Genomic DNA, 18,172 nt, shown 5'->3' on the forward strand with positions numbered 1-18,172 from the left:
AACAAGATATTTGACTGAAGCTATGGAATATTGCAGGTTGGGGTTTTTTGTACTTCTTTCTGTAACAGAAGAAAGTTTTACTTCAAAGTTCAGCTGCTAGCCAAGTCAAAAGCGTTAAATGGTACTCTTGGGCATTTTTACAAGTGCTCCCAATAAAGCACCGGGCACTTTTAATTAGTGAGCCACGTTAATAAAAGCAGTCATACATCATGTGTTTCAGTAGCACAGCACACCTCCACACTGAGAAAATGGCAGCAGTGCACTTTGAACCAAATTACGCTGCATGTGCTGATACATGTGGCATGTAAGTCTGCCAGAGTGCGTCAAGTTCCGTACTCCAGCAGACTATTAATTAAGTCTGCACTGATGCGCTGGACTTCCAGTGCATTGGAGCAGATTTCTTGCATGTGTGTAAGTACCCCTTGTGTCCAATGATAACTACAAGAATAGGCAACAACCTTTTCTGGCAGACATGCCACAAGCAAGCCTTGCACCTTCCTTGAGTGTCACTCCAATCTGCTTCCTCTGCCTGATCTGCTGCTCTGCTTTATGCTCCCTGCGCAATCTGATGCTTTGCTTTCTGCTTCCTGACCTATTTGGTACTGTTTTGCTTACCCCATCCCAGATCTACTGCATGCTACACACAAGGGCTGCCAATGCCACCTGTTGGGCACCCTTGGACTATTATATGAAGACATAATGACTAATAGCTAACTGCAAGGTGTTTTGGATGACATCTTTTATTGAACCAATTGTATAACTGGAAGAGATACCAAACAAGCTTTTGGGCATGTGTCCTTCTTCAGGTCTGGGGAAGAAGCAAGTACGGCCTAAGCTAAATACCACTTTATTTTCACTTGACAAAGTCAAAATAGAGTTAATGTCTACTTGCCAGCTGAATTCCCTAGAAATGAATAGCAGGCAGAGAAAAGTTTAGGTTCAGATTCCCCAAGAAACTGAATCTGATATGCCATCATAAACAAAGGCAGGAGATTTTTTTTTTTTTTTTACATTTCATTGATTAGAACAGAAGATCTGAAAGTGTTTTACTAAAAGTTCCTAAATTTTGATACAATTGCATCTGAACAAAAAAATTAAGATGTCAAATTCTATAATACACTGGCTCAGTGCATTCTATCATGTGCCCTTCAAGTAGCTGTTAGCAGTTACAACAGCTTATTTCTGACCATCAGTGACAGTGTTTACTATTGAAACTGAGAGTGCTAGAGACTTCTCGTTTTGGCAACGAGGGGCCATAAGTTCCATCACAGCTGGCCATAGTTTGATGCCTCAACAAGGATTAATATGAAGTTTACTTTTCTAACTGTTGACACTATTTCATAGCAGACAGTGTCAGCAAAAAAATTCAGCTATTTAGGAATTTTATGAAAATCTTGGGTAGAATTTCAGGACTGCTAAATATCAATTAGATGCTTACTGCAGCCTTCGTGCTTAATCCTGCAGTGACAAGTATGGATTGTAAATAAGGAAATATCTCTAAAATGAAGCAAGAAACTTTAGATAAAACAGAACGAGAAAGAGACTGAAAAGTAACATATTGTGTATCCTTATTTCTGAGTTGGCTCCTGCAAAATGTTCCCTTTAAAAAAAAAAAAATTGGTGTTTCTGAATTGCTTTTGGTATAGCCAAATCAACTTGGTTTTATTTTGTACTGAGAAACACAATTAAGAAAAACATTTGTCCATATTAACTGCACACATTGCATCATGTTACTGTTTACTTAAGCCAACGGTGTCCAACCTTTTTGAATGTGGGGCTGGATCATGAACTTTTTATCACCCAGTGAACCGGCGAGCCATATTCAAAGACCTCACAGGAAGCAGTATCACATCAGGACATGATGTCATGTGACCTTTGACACCAAAGAAGCTGCAGGAAGTGACAATGAAATGGGTCTGGAAATGTGGTTTAAAATCCAAAATACACCTAGTACTGGTAGTATATGGCACCCAACACAGGCTTTTTGGCACGCAACATATCAATTTGGCTCGAACAAACGAGAGGTCTGGCTAGGAGGTGCTCCGGCTTCTTCCTCACAACACCCCACCCTTGAACACGTTAACACTCAGTGCGCAGCGAGACACAGCTGCCAGTAGTCCCAGAGACATCCACGACTCTGCAGGACATGCATACCAGGGCCCAGAGGCCTGTATTTGGATAAGGGCAGGTGCACAGCCAAACACGTGGGGCCTCATGAAGCTACACCCTGGATTATAGGGGCTTGCCTCTCCCCCTGGGGATGATGGAGCAGGGGAAGTGAAGGGGTGCTGCCCCTGGCACTTTGGGTCAGACTCCTCTTGCCCCTGAGATGTCTTCCCCCCCACCCAGGGGCTGAGGCAGGGGTAAGGTGTGATGCTCACACCTCCTAGGGCCTGGGGGCAGGCTCGGGGGCCAGGAGCCCGGTGCTGGGGAAGGCAAGGAGGTGGTGGAGCCCAGGGAGGAGTCGGGCAAGGGCCGTGGTGCTGCAGCCCACATGTGCTGGGCTCTATAGGTGGAGCAGCCATGGGCAGGGACCCAGGCTGCCCAAGCCCCCCACCCTGGGCCCTGCTGCGCCTTGCAAGCCCGCCCAGCGGCTCCCAGCCTGGAGCCAGCAAAAAAAAAAAAGGGGGGGGCTTCCTCTGCTGGGGAGGGAGGAGAAGGAGGAAGAGGCGGAGGCAAAGGTGGTGCAGTGAGCCCAGGCCGGCGCCATGTGCTCACACAGGGACCTGCAAGCTGGGCACGGGGCAGCGCCCAGGCAGCCCCCGGCTGCAACTTCTCCACCCACCACCGGGAGGATGAACCACGCAGGTGAGCAAGGAGCAGGGCAGGCACAGGGGCCCCAGGATGATGCCTCCTTCTCTCCTGCCGCACCCCAAGGGGCAGAGCCAGGTGCAAGTGGCGATTTAGCGCAAGGGAAGTTGACTGGGGAGGGCCTGGGGGGGTTTTGTCCCCGCTCCCCTTGCCCTGCTTGTGCCTGATCCACTCACCGCCCATGGTGCTGGCCGGTGCAAACTCTGCCCGGGACCGCCCCGCGCTACGTCACCGGGTCTGCTTCACCTTCTGCCGCAAGATGCTGCCCGGGGCCAGGTCCTGGCAGTGCCTGTCTGTGATCCAGCCTCTTCTGGGGCTTGACAGAGCAAAACTTCTTTCGCTCATAGCTCTGGCTCCCAGCACCAACGACACGCTCTCCAGTCACTGATGACCCGCACTTTTGCTGCTGGCTACTCCTATTTTCACATACTGTGTCAGCAACGTCAAGCTGACAGAGTGCGTGTGGAAACCCTGTCCCTTCCCCAGCCCTTCAGCAGCCCTTAGGAAGCTGCTGAGGGGTTGGGGGAGGGACAAAGGGTGAGAATAAAAGTAAACCGTGTTTACTTTCGTTTCCTGTTGCAGCACCTTGGCTAGACTGTAGAGAATCAAACTGATCAGGTCCTGTGGGCCACATGCAGCACACAGCCCAGGCTGGTCCCACGTGTGACGTGCAGCGCACAGAGCTAGGGCCAGCGTGCACTGCATGCAGTGCATGGGCCAGCCCAGGGTGCACAGCATGCAGGAGGCAGGTCCAGTCCAAGCCCCATGGGCAGCATCACAGGCTGGATGATAGGGCACTGCAGGCTGAATCCAACCCATGAGGAATCTTTGACAACCCCATAGCGGACCACAAGCTGAATATGAGTCAACAGTGTGCTCTAGTTGCAAAAAAAAGCCAAGAGCATACTGGGCTGGATGAACAGTAGCATCACCTGCAAATCAAGGGAACTGATTCTTTTGCTGTATTCGATACTGATGAGGCCTCACCTAGAATACTGCATCCAGTTTTGGGCCTGCAAAAAGGGTGTGGATAGATGGAAAAAAGTCCAGCGCAGGACAATGAAAATGCTTAGGGGCTTGAGAGGTAAGACTTATGCACGGATCCTGGTTTTCTCTGATAAAAAAATCCTAAATTCTCTGGTTAAAACCCCCTAAATCTGCTTTTTCTGCAATTAAAATGAAACACCACTATATCTATATGGGTATCAGTCAACACAATGTGTTATTGATATATTTATTTACAATTGTAAAGCCATTTGGAAGTCTACCAGTGCTTCCATCATTATAATAAAATAAATGTTAAATACCTATATATTTTGGTGTTTGATTTTGGTTTCTTTATCATGGAAAAACAGAGCTCCCCCGTCCCCTTCACTCACCAGGGTGCAGGTCCAGGTACGGCTGTCCCCCCACTACCTTGTGGTGCTGAGCAACCCGGATATGCTGGTACCCTGCTCCTACCTATGCCATTGCCCCTTACTCCCAAGCCATAGCCCCTCCCACCCCCACACCAGTGCCCTTCACTTCCGACCCACAGCCTCCTGGCCTTGCTGGTGCTGCACGCTCCCAACCCACAGCCCCCTGGCCCTCCACATTCCTGACCCACAGCCCCCTGGCCCTGCTGGTGCTCCATACTCCCGACCCATAGCCCCCTACCCCCAGGCCCCAGACCCCCACTGTGCAAGGAGTAGGGGGAAGGATGTAGGGAAGGGGGCACAGGCAACATGGCAGTGGGGGGAGGGTCACATGTCCTGCCAGATTTCTGTGTCCACATCCGCTATGGATAGGAGCCACCTCCACCATGGCCACCAAGGTGAGGCATGGTGGAGGCATGGAGTTATGTCCACCACTGCTGCCAGGAGGTCAGGCAATGGCAGTGTGGTGCTCCCTCCCCTGTCAGGTCTTGCTCACTGGGCCACAGAAGCAGCTCCTGCCCAGAGCCGGTCCAGCCTGGGTGTAGCCCCATACCCTGTTGTGGGTGCAGAAATCTGGGGGGGGCATGTGCCCTCCCTGCCCCCACCCTAACACGTGCTCTCCAGCCTCCGTGCCACATTGTTTGTGTCTCCACTCCCACGGACTTACTTGGAGGGAGTTGCGGGAGCTGCTCTCCACTACTCTGGCCTAGCTACCATATGCATGTGTGCAGGCACACATGCATGTGGCATCCTTTGCCCGCTGCATCCTGCTCCTTCTAGCATTCTTGCAAACTGGAACTCTGCCAGCCTGCAAGGGGAAACCCATGATTTCCCATGTTCTTCTCCCTTAAAGGAGAAAATATCCATATTTCTCTTTTAAAGGAGATAATCCACATTTTTCTGTGACAAATGGAAAACCTGGATCCTTACTTATGAGGAAAGGCTGAAAGAACTAAGGCTGTTTAGTCTGGAGAAGGCAATATGGAGTTGGGATTTGATAACAATCTTAAAATACCCAAAGGGTGAAAGAGGATGGAGATAGGTTTTTCTCTGTGGCCACAGGCTACCTAAAGAAGTTCTGGAATCTCCATCTTTGGAAATTTTCAAGAGCAGGTTGACCAGATGCCTGGCTGGAGTGGTTTAGAAAAAGGGCATTCATAGATGTGCTCTGAGAGGCAGCAGCAGTCGGGTGTGTGTGCAGCAGTTTAATTAGCGCTTGGAGCATCATGTGCATTTTGTCCCCACACTGAACAATGGCGGTGGAGTGTTTTGAACTAACCCTTATCAAACGAGATTTAGTTTAAAGTGCCCCACTGCCATTTTTCAGCATGGGGACCCTGATACACATGATACTGAGCTCAGCAATTAAATCGAGTGAGCAATTAATTGAGTCGGAGTGGCCTTCCTCCAGGTGTATAGGAGCCCATAGAAAATTACGGGTGAAAAGGAGCTCAGGAGGTCATCTAATCCAGTGATTCTCAACCTTCTTTGTACCAGGACCCATTTGCAAACACTGATAGCCAGTCCTGACCCAGTAAATAGTTTAAGTAGAAAATACACAAGTATTTTGGCCCCAAAACACTTATTACACACTACAAACTGAAGCAGCTCAACAGTCTTAATTTGAAAAGACAGAAATCAACATGAAAACATTAAAAGCAACGTCAACATGTAGACCTCCATTACTCCCAAGTGACATTCATCACTGTGCAATTTGCACAATACAAATTGCAAGTGCCCCTCATTCCCAACTCACAGGGCCCCTGGCCCTGCTGGTCCCCTCAATCCCAACCCCCCCCCCGCCCTTCTGGCACTCCTCAGTCCTGATTCGCTGCCCCGTGCCTCCAGTCCCCCACTGTGTACTCACAGCAGGCACAGGGATACAGCCTGGCTGGACTAGTATGGGCACAAGCCACCTTTGCAGCCCAGTGGACAGGACCCACAGTGGGGTGTTGAGACTCACTGCTGCTGCTGCCACTGTCTCCAGGACCCCCATACCAGCCATCCCAACAGCAGCGCAAGAAGTAACAGACTAGGGGGCCAGGGAAGCCTGCACTGCTGTCACCTCTTCCTGCCACCAGCTGCTTGCATGCTGGGCTGCAGCTCTACTCCGCTGCCACGGTCTGGCTGTTGCTGCTCCCTTCAGGCCACCCATGCTGCCAAGCACCTCCATTCCAGGGTACAGCTGTGACCTGAGGGGAGTGGTGCCGGCAGGAGGAGGTGAGGGGCTGGAGGACCTTGCTGCCATTACTCCTTCTGGTTTCACTGCCCCACCCTGCCCTCCTGCACCAGGTCCTGTCTGCTGTGCTGTGGAGGTGGCTTCTGCCTGTGCCGGTCTGGCTAGGCTGCAGCCCCATGCCCGGTGTGGGTGCACAAATCTTGGAGCCACAAGCACCCCTGACACATCATCTATAGCCCCCCTCCACTCCATAGATTTACCTGCAAGGAGCTACAGGAACTGCTTTCTCTATGCTGCCTGGCTGCCATGTGCATGTGTGAGCACACACATGTACATGGCAAACCCTGGCTGATCGCCCTCTCCCTGCTTCTCCCAGCCCCAAGCAGACTCTTGCAGACTGGAACTCCTTTAACAGAGAAAACCTGTTATTTTCCACATTTTTCCACGATTGTTCGTGACCCTTTCATATATTTTTGTGACCCACTTTTGCGTTCTGACCCATGGATTGAGAAACGCTGATCTACACGAATGTTGCGTGCCTTCCAAGGCTGGGGGGGGATGCTGTCGGTGAGTGGGGAACTTCTGCAGGTGGCCACGGTGCTGTCGGTGGCAAATTGGGGAGGGGGTGGCGAGCGCTGACCGGTGATTGGCGACCACCCACAGACGCCACCAGTGGTTAGTGGCGCATGGGACGGGAGGTGGCAAACAGCAACCGCTCGCAGGCGCTGCCAGCAGTTTCAGCAGTGGCCAATCTTAGGGGATGCACCGTCAACCTCAGGGGTGCACCTGCATGCACCCTCTATGCATCACCAATGCTAATCTAGTCCAAACCCCAGGTCGAAGCAGGACCATCCCCAACTATATCATCCCAGGCAAGGCTTTGTCTAGCTGGGTCTTAAAAACCTCCAAGGATGGAGATGCCACAACGTCTGGGTAACCTGCTGTTCCAATGCTTCACCACACTCCTAAAGAGAAAGTTTTTCCTAATATCTAACTTAAACTTGCTTTGCTGCAACTTGAGACCATTGATCCTTGTTCCATTGAGAACAGTCAAGTTATTTGGAACCCCACTTTAGGTAGTTGAAGGCTGCTATTAAATCCCCCCTTAGTCTTCTCTTCTCCAGAATAAATACACCCAGCTCCCTCAGGCTCTCCTCAGAAGTCATGTGCCCAAAACGTCTGACCATTTTTGTTCCCCTCTGCTGGACTCTCTCCAATTCATACACATCCTTTCTGTACTGGAGGGTCCAAAACTGGACACAGTACTCCAGATGAGGCCTCACCAATCCTGAATAGAAGGAAATAATCACTTCCCTCGATCTGTTGGCAACACTCCTAATAATGCAGCCCAGTATACCATTAGTCTTCTTCACAACATTGGCACACTGCTGTCTCATATTCAGCTTACTGTCCACTGTAACACCCAGGTCCTTTTCTGCAGAGCTGCTGCTTAACTAGTTGGTCCCCAGTCCTTACTGGTACATGGGATTGTTATGTCTCAAGTGCAGGAATTTGCGCTTGTTCTTATTGAACTTCATCAGATTTCTTTTGGTCCAATCCTCCAATTTGTTGAGGTTTCTCATAATCTTAGCCCTACCCTCCATTGTATCTACTACTCCCCCAACAAAGCTTGGTGTCATCTGCTAACTTGCTGCTGATGGTGCACTCCATCCCACCTTCCAAGACACTGATGAAAATATTGAACAAAACTGGTCCCAGGACTCATCCTTGGGGCACTCCACTTGATACTGGCTGTCAACTAGACATTGAACCATTGATTATTATGCTCTGAGCCTGATGATCCAGCCAATTTTCTTACAGATCTTTCATTCAACCTGTACTTCCTTAGCTTGCTTGCAAGAATCAGTCACAGGTGATCTTCCTTTAAGCAAGGGGGTGGACTAGATGACCTCACGTAAGGCCCCTTCCAGCCCTACCTTCCTAAGATGTAGTTAGTATCCCGTCTCCTACAGTGGCAAGTACTAGAGGCTTTACAGGGCAAGTATCTGTACAAGGAATACCTAATATAATCCATCCCGTCTTACCCTCCCTGGCATTGACCATAGTTGTTTTAAGAATTATCAAGAGGTTACTATTTAATACTTATCAATGGACATGTCCTCCATGAATTTGTTTAATCCCTTTCTGAATCTGGTTATACTGTCTGCCTCTCCAACCTCCTGTGGCAATGAATTCCATTAATTACACAAGAAGTAACACAGTTTGTAGATGTTTTAAGACTGTTTCATGTCAATTTCAGTAGGCACACCCTAATTTATGCATTTCAGAACTCGGTGAATAAGAGTTCCCTATTCATTTTGTCCATACCTTTCATGATTTTATACACTTCTATCATATCCCCCTTAAGCTTTCTTTCCAAACTAAAGAGTCCTAGCCTTTTTTAGTCTGTCCTGGTATGGCAGCTGCTCCATACCCCTTATCTTTGTTGCCTCTCTCTGTACCTTTTCTAATTCCACTTTAACTTTGAGGTGTGGAAACCAGAACTGTTAGACCTTTTATGCACAATCCTTCTAACAGTCTACATATTCTTTTGATAAATGTCAGGGAATAAAAACTGAAAACTTTTACAGTTTTCCCCTTTAAACCCAAACACACAAATCAAAATCCACTTTACCTTAAAGATTCAGATAATGGTGTTAAAGTGCCATCTCCCCTGTCTACAACACGGAAAAAATTCAATTGATCTCCTTCCCGGTACACCAAGAAGGTAACTGGTTTGTTGGATGGCCCCTTCTCCCAGACCTCATCTCGACTGGGATCCATGTATTCAGCCATTTCCCTAATTGGGTCTTCCACAGGAACTACAAAGAGAAAAACAGAAGGAAAAGAAGACTGTTTCAACTTGAGAGTCCTAGTCACAAAAAACCCCCAGATGCATTATATTTCAACCTTCACATAATGTTTGAAAACCTCTACAGCAATAGTCAGAAAGGGGGAATTGATGGGCCTGTCTGGAAAGAAAGAATAATCTGCACACCTTGAAGTGTTTAACTTAAATTAATTTATTTAAATCAGAATTCAAGCACCTGCATCAGTCTACATATGACTTGGAGTGACCAGAAGCTCAAATGTTTGTGCATTCAAGTCTAAAGCACTCTGATACCTGGCCTGAGTTTGCAAACCCCTCCCTCACATTTTCATCTTTGCATTTTGTGATGACTTTATGATTCCCACCAGTTAGTACTAAGAAGCCAAAAGGAACCGCCATAGCCTGATAACCTTAACTTCTGAAAGTGATGCCTCTCTGAGCCTGAGTTTTATCACCCAGTTTTCCCAATAACCTCCATTCAACCTGGCAAGGACATTAAGACCCAGGTCATAGCTACCTACTGATAATTCCTCACTCATCAAGAATCACAGGAAGCTCACTAGCATCTGCTACAATGTGCAGGACAACTACAACATGAAAACACTGGCTATGGCTGAATCATTTTGAGAAGGCAAATTAATTTTAAATCTTCACTACCACAGACAGTTAAGTTAAATGGGACTAATACAAACCAGAGCCTGAAATGAATGGACATGAATAAGAGAAACCAACCCTCTGCATGTCTCTCCTCCCCTTTCTGTTACTTACCAGCTACAGTTGACACCACTACCTAATGCAGCAGAAACTATGTTGCCAACAGTTGCTCCTACCAGCACTTCCACAGGAGGAAAAAGAATGAAATAAACAGACACACCAAGAAATTCCATTCATTTCTTGAAGATTTGTCTGGGATAAGGTATCAGATCCTGCCTCTCCCTATCCTTCTCCAACTACAGAAGGAAGAGATCCCAAATACACAGATGACTTGGGTCACAGAGCAAATCTCAGCACTGCTGCAGATACATAACAGATGAGGAGCATGACACAAAAAGAACTAAAGAAGATGCTGCTTGGCTGAGAATGGGATAACAAGATGGCAGTTGATTAAACTAAGGTTGGAGAATTTTATTGATTTATTTTATTTATGAATCTAGTTAACTAGCACCAGAAATTAGAAAAAAAAAATTTAAGGTTTTTTATCAAACATCTCTCTACAATACCTAACTTAAAATTGAAAGAGTGATAGGAAGAAAGCCCAAATCAAGTGATTTTAGACCACTCTTACTGTTTTAAAAAACAGCTTAACTCACTGGAGTGTAGTTAAATCACTGCTTCCTCAAGAAAACATAATTACCCAACAGGGACTTGAAAGGCAAGACTTATGAGGAAAGGCTGAAAGAGACAGGGTTATTTAGCCTGGAGAAGCAAAGACTGAGGGGAGATTTGATAAAAGTCTTCAAATAACTGAAGGATGATTACAGAGAGGATGTAGATAGGCTTTTCTCTGAGGCTGTAGGGAACAGGACTAGAAGCAATGGCCTCAAGCTGCAGCAGCGGACATTTAGGCTGGAGATAATGAGGAACTTCCTGACTACTGAGAGCGATCAGGTTTTGAACAGGCTACCTAGGAAAGCTGAGGACTCTCCATGCATGGAAACTTTCAAAAGCAGGTTAGACAGACACTTAACTGGGCTGGTTTAGTCAGAGATGAACCTGCCTTGAGCTAGATGACCTTGTAAGGCTGCTTTCCTATGATCCTATGAATAGTGATCACTGTATTAAGTAAACTGAGCCTGATTTTAATTAGCAAAGAGTCTTTTTTGAGGATCCAATGAGAAGCCTTTCTACAGGTAATAATAGCTAAGGGCACTTTTACACGTACTCCATGGATGGTGGTGGGGGGTGAAGATGGCACTTTAATTAGAGCGGCTCCAAGAGCTGCACTAATTAAAGCGCTGCTGCATTTTGTGTTTTAATGTCCCCACACTTAAAAATGGCAGTAAGGGTGCTTGAACTAAAGCTCATTCAATGAGGCCCCCCCCACATTTTTAAGCATAGGGAAACTGATACACGAGATGCAGAAGGCTGCTGGAGTGTGGTAATTGCCAGGCTCCAGCACACTTCATTAATTGTCTGCTCAGACCCCAGTTAATTGAGTCCACTCTGACACGCTGGAATTCCAGCATGCTGGAGCAGCCTCACTACTTGTGCATAGGCACTCTAAGCGACTGAAGCTTTGAACGAACTTTTCCAGAATTTAAGGAGAACAGTGGAACCCATTCTACCATCAACTTTTGCCAGACTAATCAGAGCAGTAAGTTATTTTTAAAACAAAAACTGACAACTTTCCTATATCTCAACACAAAATTACAGCTCAGTAAGACAACTCCGAACACTTGTGAAATAAGTCACTTTTTATGTATGAAAGGTTCCACTGCCTGTGATACTGCAATTGAAATTTCAACATATGAAACTTCTGGGCATAAGCATCAGGGAGACTGGTTTTAATTACCTTTGAAAGTTGAACTCACTTATGTTTATAGATATGAATCCCCTATAGGATGCAAAGCATACTCTAGATGAGAGCTCTGTACAAGTGAAAACAGTAAAGGGGTTTATTGTCAGTTTTCATGCCTCTGAGTTTCACCACATAACTGAGTTACCTGTCGAGGTCAAATATGCCATTGCATCCAGGTTAAGAAACACAGCAGGTGTCAGCAATGACAGAGTCACTATAGCTCAAAACCAAAAGGTGTTACTTGCAGGGCTGCTGGGATGTTTGGTGTACTGCTGTTTAAGCTCAAACCCACTGAACTTTCATTCAGGTGGCAGAGATATTTCAGAGCAATGCTGAACAAGGCCTAAGTTCTGGTAACAAGAGAGATCCAAGTATCCCTTTATGCTTGCTTTTATGATTTTCCTTCCACACCCCAGACTTCTTTCAGGCAAAGCACTTCCAAAACCGTACCTGTCCTTGATGTTGGTTTCAAAGTTCTTGTTTTGCATTTTTATTTTCAAAGATGTACCATATTACTAATTAAAAATCCGCCTAGGGAAAGTCTCTTATATTTTCATCAGCAGAGTGCAATTTACCCATGAAACCATATGAAATAAGTAACTGCAGTCACCCTGGTTACTACAGTGTAGTAGAGCTGCGCGAAATTTCAATAGCCATTTTGTTTCAGAGGTGTTTCAGGCCATTTTGGCGAAACACTGAATCCGAATTGAAACAGAAGACTCTGAAACATTTCGCAAATGTTTCAGAGAATTTCGGAGTTTCAGAGCCCGGCTTGCAGGGAACAAAAACTAAGAGGGAGGGGACAGTGTGTGGGGAAGGACTGCTCTGATATTAATATCTAGCTCCTGGTTCAGTTCCCCAGCTCTCTGATCATTTCCCTAGCTCTTCCTGGGGGGCCGCCGGCCGCCAATCTGCGTGTGGGGTTTCAGTAGACTGCTACTGCAGGCTGGGGCAGGAAGACTGTCATTATTTAGAATGGAAGTATAATCATGCAAAATGCCCAAAATGGCTTCCATTACAAACTTTGTTATAAAATTTCATTATCACCTATGTTTGGATATTTTAAGAGTTAAAACTGTACTTACCTCTTCTAGTGTTAATAGGCCCACCTCGCATTGCCAGTACTAGCTTCAGAGTGCATCCATCTGAAATGCTGCAAATAATCAACAAAAAACAGTGAAGTTTTCTAGTATTCTCTATCTCCAGTAGTAATAGCTACATTCAGAACTTACACAGAAAGGTGGAGGCAATTTCAAATATAGCATGGTCTATCTGCTTATCAATTAACATATAGTGAAGTTGTATTTTACACTCACTTGTAATCATTCAAGCAGTAGTCATCCTCCAGTTCCACATTATTCCATATTAAATGCTGTTGAGAGACAGGAATACCTTTGAAAAGATTAGATTAAAAATTGGTTAATTTTTAATGCACAGTAGCATTTTAACCAGAAAGACTAAAATAACTAAGCTTCCTATCTGCACTATTTAGTACCATGATACACACAAGATCTGCATTGAAATATACTGCAAGAGATACAGTTTTGACTAGAAATATCCTATCCCAAGTCACATACACAGCACTGTACTGTGAAGCTGAGCTCTACTCAGCCCCTACTACTGGAAAGGATAGAGATAAGATTCCTACCACACTATTGCTCCAGTCTTCATATTTTGGATCAAACCCTGGTTAACAGATGTTTCCAGTAAGTGATGTAGGAAAAATGCTGAAGATAGTTTTTCTATGCAGTTGCAGAGGACACTGCTTTTACTTGTTCATAACTACCTTTTCCTTACTGCTGTACAAATAAATCATTCTGAGGAAACAGAAAACCCTACCCATTACTAACACTGTAACAAGGGCTCAGTAACCTATGGTCTGTTGCCTAAACACAGGGACCCTGGATTTGGCCCAGAATCAGTGGGTTTCAGTGCATGGGGTTTTGCCTGTGCTAGGCCAAAGCTGACCAGCAGGGAGAAGCAGTAGTGGCAGTTGGTCTTAGCACCTGCTTAACTTGGACCTGAGCTGCGTCATACAAGCCCACCACCAACAAAATAGCAACTGCTGCTCTATATCATTAAAGCTGAAATAGATTTCAATACTTATATACTGTTTGACTTTCAGAGCTTAAAACCCCAACCAGTGATAAGTAGGAAGTCTCCCTGAGAAATGTGCACTGGTGCCTGCATGGCTGGGCTTTATTAATCAGGGTTTCTCAAATTCTGTTTCTCATTACAATAAGAGGATATCTACTGTGATTCAGTAGCTCTTTTCAGTCAGAATAAAGGATGCACAATTTGCACTGAGGCAGTTTCCGAGTCTAAAAATGCTAAACCAATTTTGTGGTATTTTCCAAAATCCAACCCCAAATCTTGAACCTTATGGGTCAGAAGCAGAATGCAACATTTGGCTACAGACCTACTGGGCAATTTCTAGATTAACTTTTTGTACTTTTCTTAGCACAGGAAATGACCATCGCTATATCAGGAATTCCAGATAAGTTCTCTCCACTACTCAGAAGCAGCCGTAGTGCACGAAAGATTCTGGCAATTTAAAGTGTTTTCATTATTGCTGTCTGCTAAATTTGAACCTTCGTTTTTCACCTTTGCACCACTCCTCCTTACTTAGGCTACAGCAGGGATGGAGCCTGCCTGCATGGAGCACAGGCATTGAGGGACAACAGGGGTTTTCAAACTTTTTTAAGGCGTATACCCAGAGCTGTCACTAGGGGTGTGCAGGGTTGAGGGGGTGACAAGCAGCTGGAGTTGGGGCGGGGGAGGTACACAGTGGCAGCAGTGGTAGGCGGGAAACTTGCATGTGCCAGCTCCCACCGCCATTCACCACTCCACACCACTACCATGCACCGCTTCCCCACTCCTCTGCGCATACCCTCCTGGGGCCATCCAAAGTACCCCCAGGATATATGCACACCTGGTTGACAACCCTTGTACTATAGGGCTGGAACAGCAATGCTGACTCTATGCTGATGCTATGGGGCCAGGCTGAGGCCATACTATGTGCCCCAGGTAGGGTGACCACCTGTCCCTAACTGGGCAGGACAACCCCAGAGTGGGAATGCCAAGTCCCGGTTCCAGGCTGCATGACTCTGGGACAGCATTTGTCCTAGATTTGCAGTGTCATGCAGGGATCTGGGTTTTCTCTTCACTATGGAAAACCACAGGAAATGGCAGGTTTCCTCTTGCAGGCTGCCAGTGTTCCCGCCTGCAAGGGGCTTCTGGGAGTGGGACACAGGAGGCACCACGTGCATGTACATGCCCACACACATGTCCATGGCCAGAAATACAGCTAGGCAGTGTGGAAAGCAGCTCCCTGCAGGTAAGCCTATAGGGGGGAGGGGATATAGGAAGAGCCAGGGGGGGCAGGGAAGGGAGACTGAGGCCCCCATGGTGAGGGAGGGAAGTAGGGAAGGGGTTGGAGGCACTGCCCAGCCAGGGTGTTGCATGGGGTCTGAGGGCAGGAAATGGAGCAAGACGCAGCCACAGACATCTCATCCAGGGGTGGCTCCCTGCTGCTGCACACTCTCAGGGAGGCATGGGGGGGCACATGTCCCCCAGATTTGTGCACGGGGGCAGATGCAGGCTCCCTGCTGCAGCCTCGAGGCTCCCTGCCCTGCTACCCTCCCCCTGGGAGCCTTGTGCTGGCCATGCTGCCATGGTGTGCCTGCCTGGCAGTAGCAGGGACAGTGGTGGTGGCAGAGTGGAGTTGCACACCCCACTGCTACCAGGTGGGCAGAGGGTACATGGCCAGAGTGGGTTTCCCAGGGGAAAGGCAGGACAGGGAGTCCTGAGCCTGCATCTGCCTGCTCTGCTCCACTCAGCTCTGCTCTGGCCATGCCACCAGAGATGGGAGGGGGCCTGTGTCTCACTCTTCCATTTTGAAAAGGTTACCCTACCCCTAGGCTGCAGCAGAGATGGAACATGCTGGTGCAAAGCGAATGGGAGGGTGGGGGGAGTGTAGAGACAGGCAGGAGGGACAGACTTTGGGGTGGGGGGGGAGAGACAGGAGAAAAGCTGGGTGGGGACCCAAGGCTGCAGGTGGCAGGCACAGTGAGGTGTAAATGTGTGGGGGGGGGTCAGGCAGCAGGGTGAAAGCTGCCTGCCTCTCTCACTGCCTGCCACCACCTCCACACTGCCTGCCCCCTACTATCTACACCCCCACTGCTTGCCCCATTACTATCCCCTACTGCCCATCAACTACTCCATTACAGCCCGCTGCATCACCTCTGCCCCCACCACCTGCAGTAGTGGGGTGGGGAGAGCAACAAATTTAAAATGACTTTCCAATAATGAGATTCCATACACTAAATAATTATATTCTTTAAATAATTTTAATATATGTGGAAAATTATAATAAGTTAATACATTTCCATGAATGGAATCTAATTATTTGGGAGTCATCTTACATTCAGGGTTGTCTTATATCCAGTGAAATACAGTACATTATGGTGAGAAAGCTGTTAACAAGATCCTGAACTGATTATTTTTGGTAGAGAAACAGTTTTAAATGTGAAACTGCAATAGAATCCATAAAAAACCTCAAATTCTACTACCTCTGAGGAAACTACTGAGAAACAAGTACAAAATAGCTACTTCAATCATTTTAAACTATAGCATGGAAAGTAAAGAATTAGCAACATAAAGAAAACTGATTTCACAATTTTTTAAATTAAAAAATTTTTTAATCCACCTTGTTCTATGGTTAGATTAAGCCATGTGAACTGTTTGGATAAATTAATGTCATTTTTGGCAAAGTATAAGATTAACTATGACCATTATGAATAGCAACAATTAGATTAGTAAAGTATTCTATCATCTTTAATATACTTAAACTCCTGTCCTTTCATCCTTGTTTTACCCTACTGGTATATAATGGATTTTTTTTGTGCCTATTGTGTCAGAGACATGCATTCTGAAAGATTAGGAATGAGATTAAAAGTATTTAAGAGACTAAGTCTATAATGTAATATGCTGCCATTTATTGAGTTGACAGATGAAGTAGTAACCTAGTAACAGACTGAAGACAGTTCTGATTTGAATTATGTCCAAGCTCTTGTCAGAAATATGCTTCAAAGGAGAGGTGGAACATGTGAAGTGCAGGTGACTAATTTGCGTTGTCGGGATTTATAAAAAGTGGTGAAAGAGAAGGACACTGTATATAATGTTTCTCAATCTGTACAGAATTTAATATAGAAGTTACTAAATGACTCATACTTGTAAATCAGCATGTATTTTCTAATAATTAGCGCTCTCTGTAATAAACACTCAAATATTCATTGTTTAATTTAAAGATGAATGTACAGTATTAGTAACAGGGTGGCAAAAAGCAGCATATTTATCAGGCATAATCAATTTTTGGGAAGCTGTTCTTTAAAAATTTAATTGTAGCCTAAAACAAACCTATGTTACATGGCAGCAAGAACAAGTATTTTGTCTGGCTAAGAACTAATACTAATAGTTGAGGGGTATTAGAGTAAACATGAAAGGTCTGAAGTAGAGTCCCTTAATTTTAGGGATTTTCCCCTCCATACTATTTATTCCTTAAAAGGGAACTATCACAAAAATAAGATTTAATAGAAACATTTGTCCAGTGCCTTCACTAAATATGTTTACATGTAAATAGTCAGGCACCTTAATGGAAGGATCTAGGATTTTGAAAAAGGGGTCCAAGGTGGGGCTCATCATCACATAAAACACAACACACATTTTCTACAGTTAAAGAGAAACTAGAAGCTTTACTAATATCCTACAGGACTAACAGTATATTATTCAGTTTAAGATCAAAGCAAAAACAAATATAACTATTGGAAGGTGCGAAAAAATTCTCAGTGATATATCAAGTTAAAAATACAACAACCTAGGTAAAAAAGATGGTCAAGAGATACTGCTTCATTAGTCCTGTAATCATTATAGTTACATGTACGGCTCATTCAGATACACAAAACAAAATCTAGCCTTTGTGAATGCCTTGATAGCACCTTTGCAAGGGACCAGCAGAGGAAATTATGCTTAGGAGAAACCAACATGGGTTCATTAGGGGCAGGTCCTGTCAGACCAACCTGGTTGCCTTTCACAACCAGGTCACAAAATCCTGAGATGCAGGTGTCACGGTAGATGTAATTTTTCTGCACTTTAGGAAGGCCTTCGACACTGTCTCTCACCCCCTTCTCATTAAAAAATTAGGCGACTGTGGTGTTGATGCCTACACAGTCAGATGGGTCGCAAATTAGCTAGAGGGCTGCACCCAGAGAGTGGTGGTGGATGTGGGCAGTGGGGTCCCCCAGGGCTTGGTCCTTGGGTCTGCACTGTTCAACATCTTCCTCGGCGACTTGGATGAGGGCGTGAAAAGCACCTTGTTCAAATTCGTGGATGACGCTAAAACGTGGGGATGGAGGGACAGG

At 45.9% G+C, this 18,172-nt stretch overlaps 1 protein-coding gene across 3 annotated transcripts in view; it reads right to left on the reverse strand.

Annotated features, from left to right (window-relative positions):
- Positions 1-18,172, reverse strand: part of ZFAND4 (zinc finger AN1-type containing 4) — a 77,077-nt gene that overhangs the window by 31,307 nt on the left and 27,598 nt on the right. For all 3 annotated transcript variants that reach the window (XM_090056695.1, XM_090056694.1, XM_090056693.1), the window contains exons 3-5: positions 13,070-13,145; positions 12,839-12,906; positions 9,041-9,227 (exon numbers count right to left, since the gene is read on the reverse strand). In XM_090056695.1, the coding sequence (XP_089912821.1) occupies positions 9,041-9,227; positions 12,839-12,906; positions 13,070-13,145 (331 nt within the window). The remainder of the gene's footprint in view (positions 1-9,040; positions 9,228-12,838; positions 12,907-13,069; positions 13,146-18,172) is intronic.

The sequence above is a fragment of the Crocodylus siamensis genome, chromosome 7 (assembly GCF_052110815.1).
Source record: "Crocodylus siamensis isolate JL-2025a chromosome 7, ASM5211081v1, whole genome shotgun sequence".
NCBI classification, from domain to species: Eukaryota; Metazoa; Chordata; order Crocodylia; family Crocodylidae; genus Crocodylus; species Crocodylus siamensis.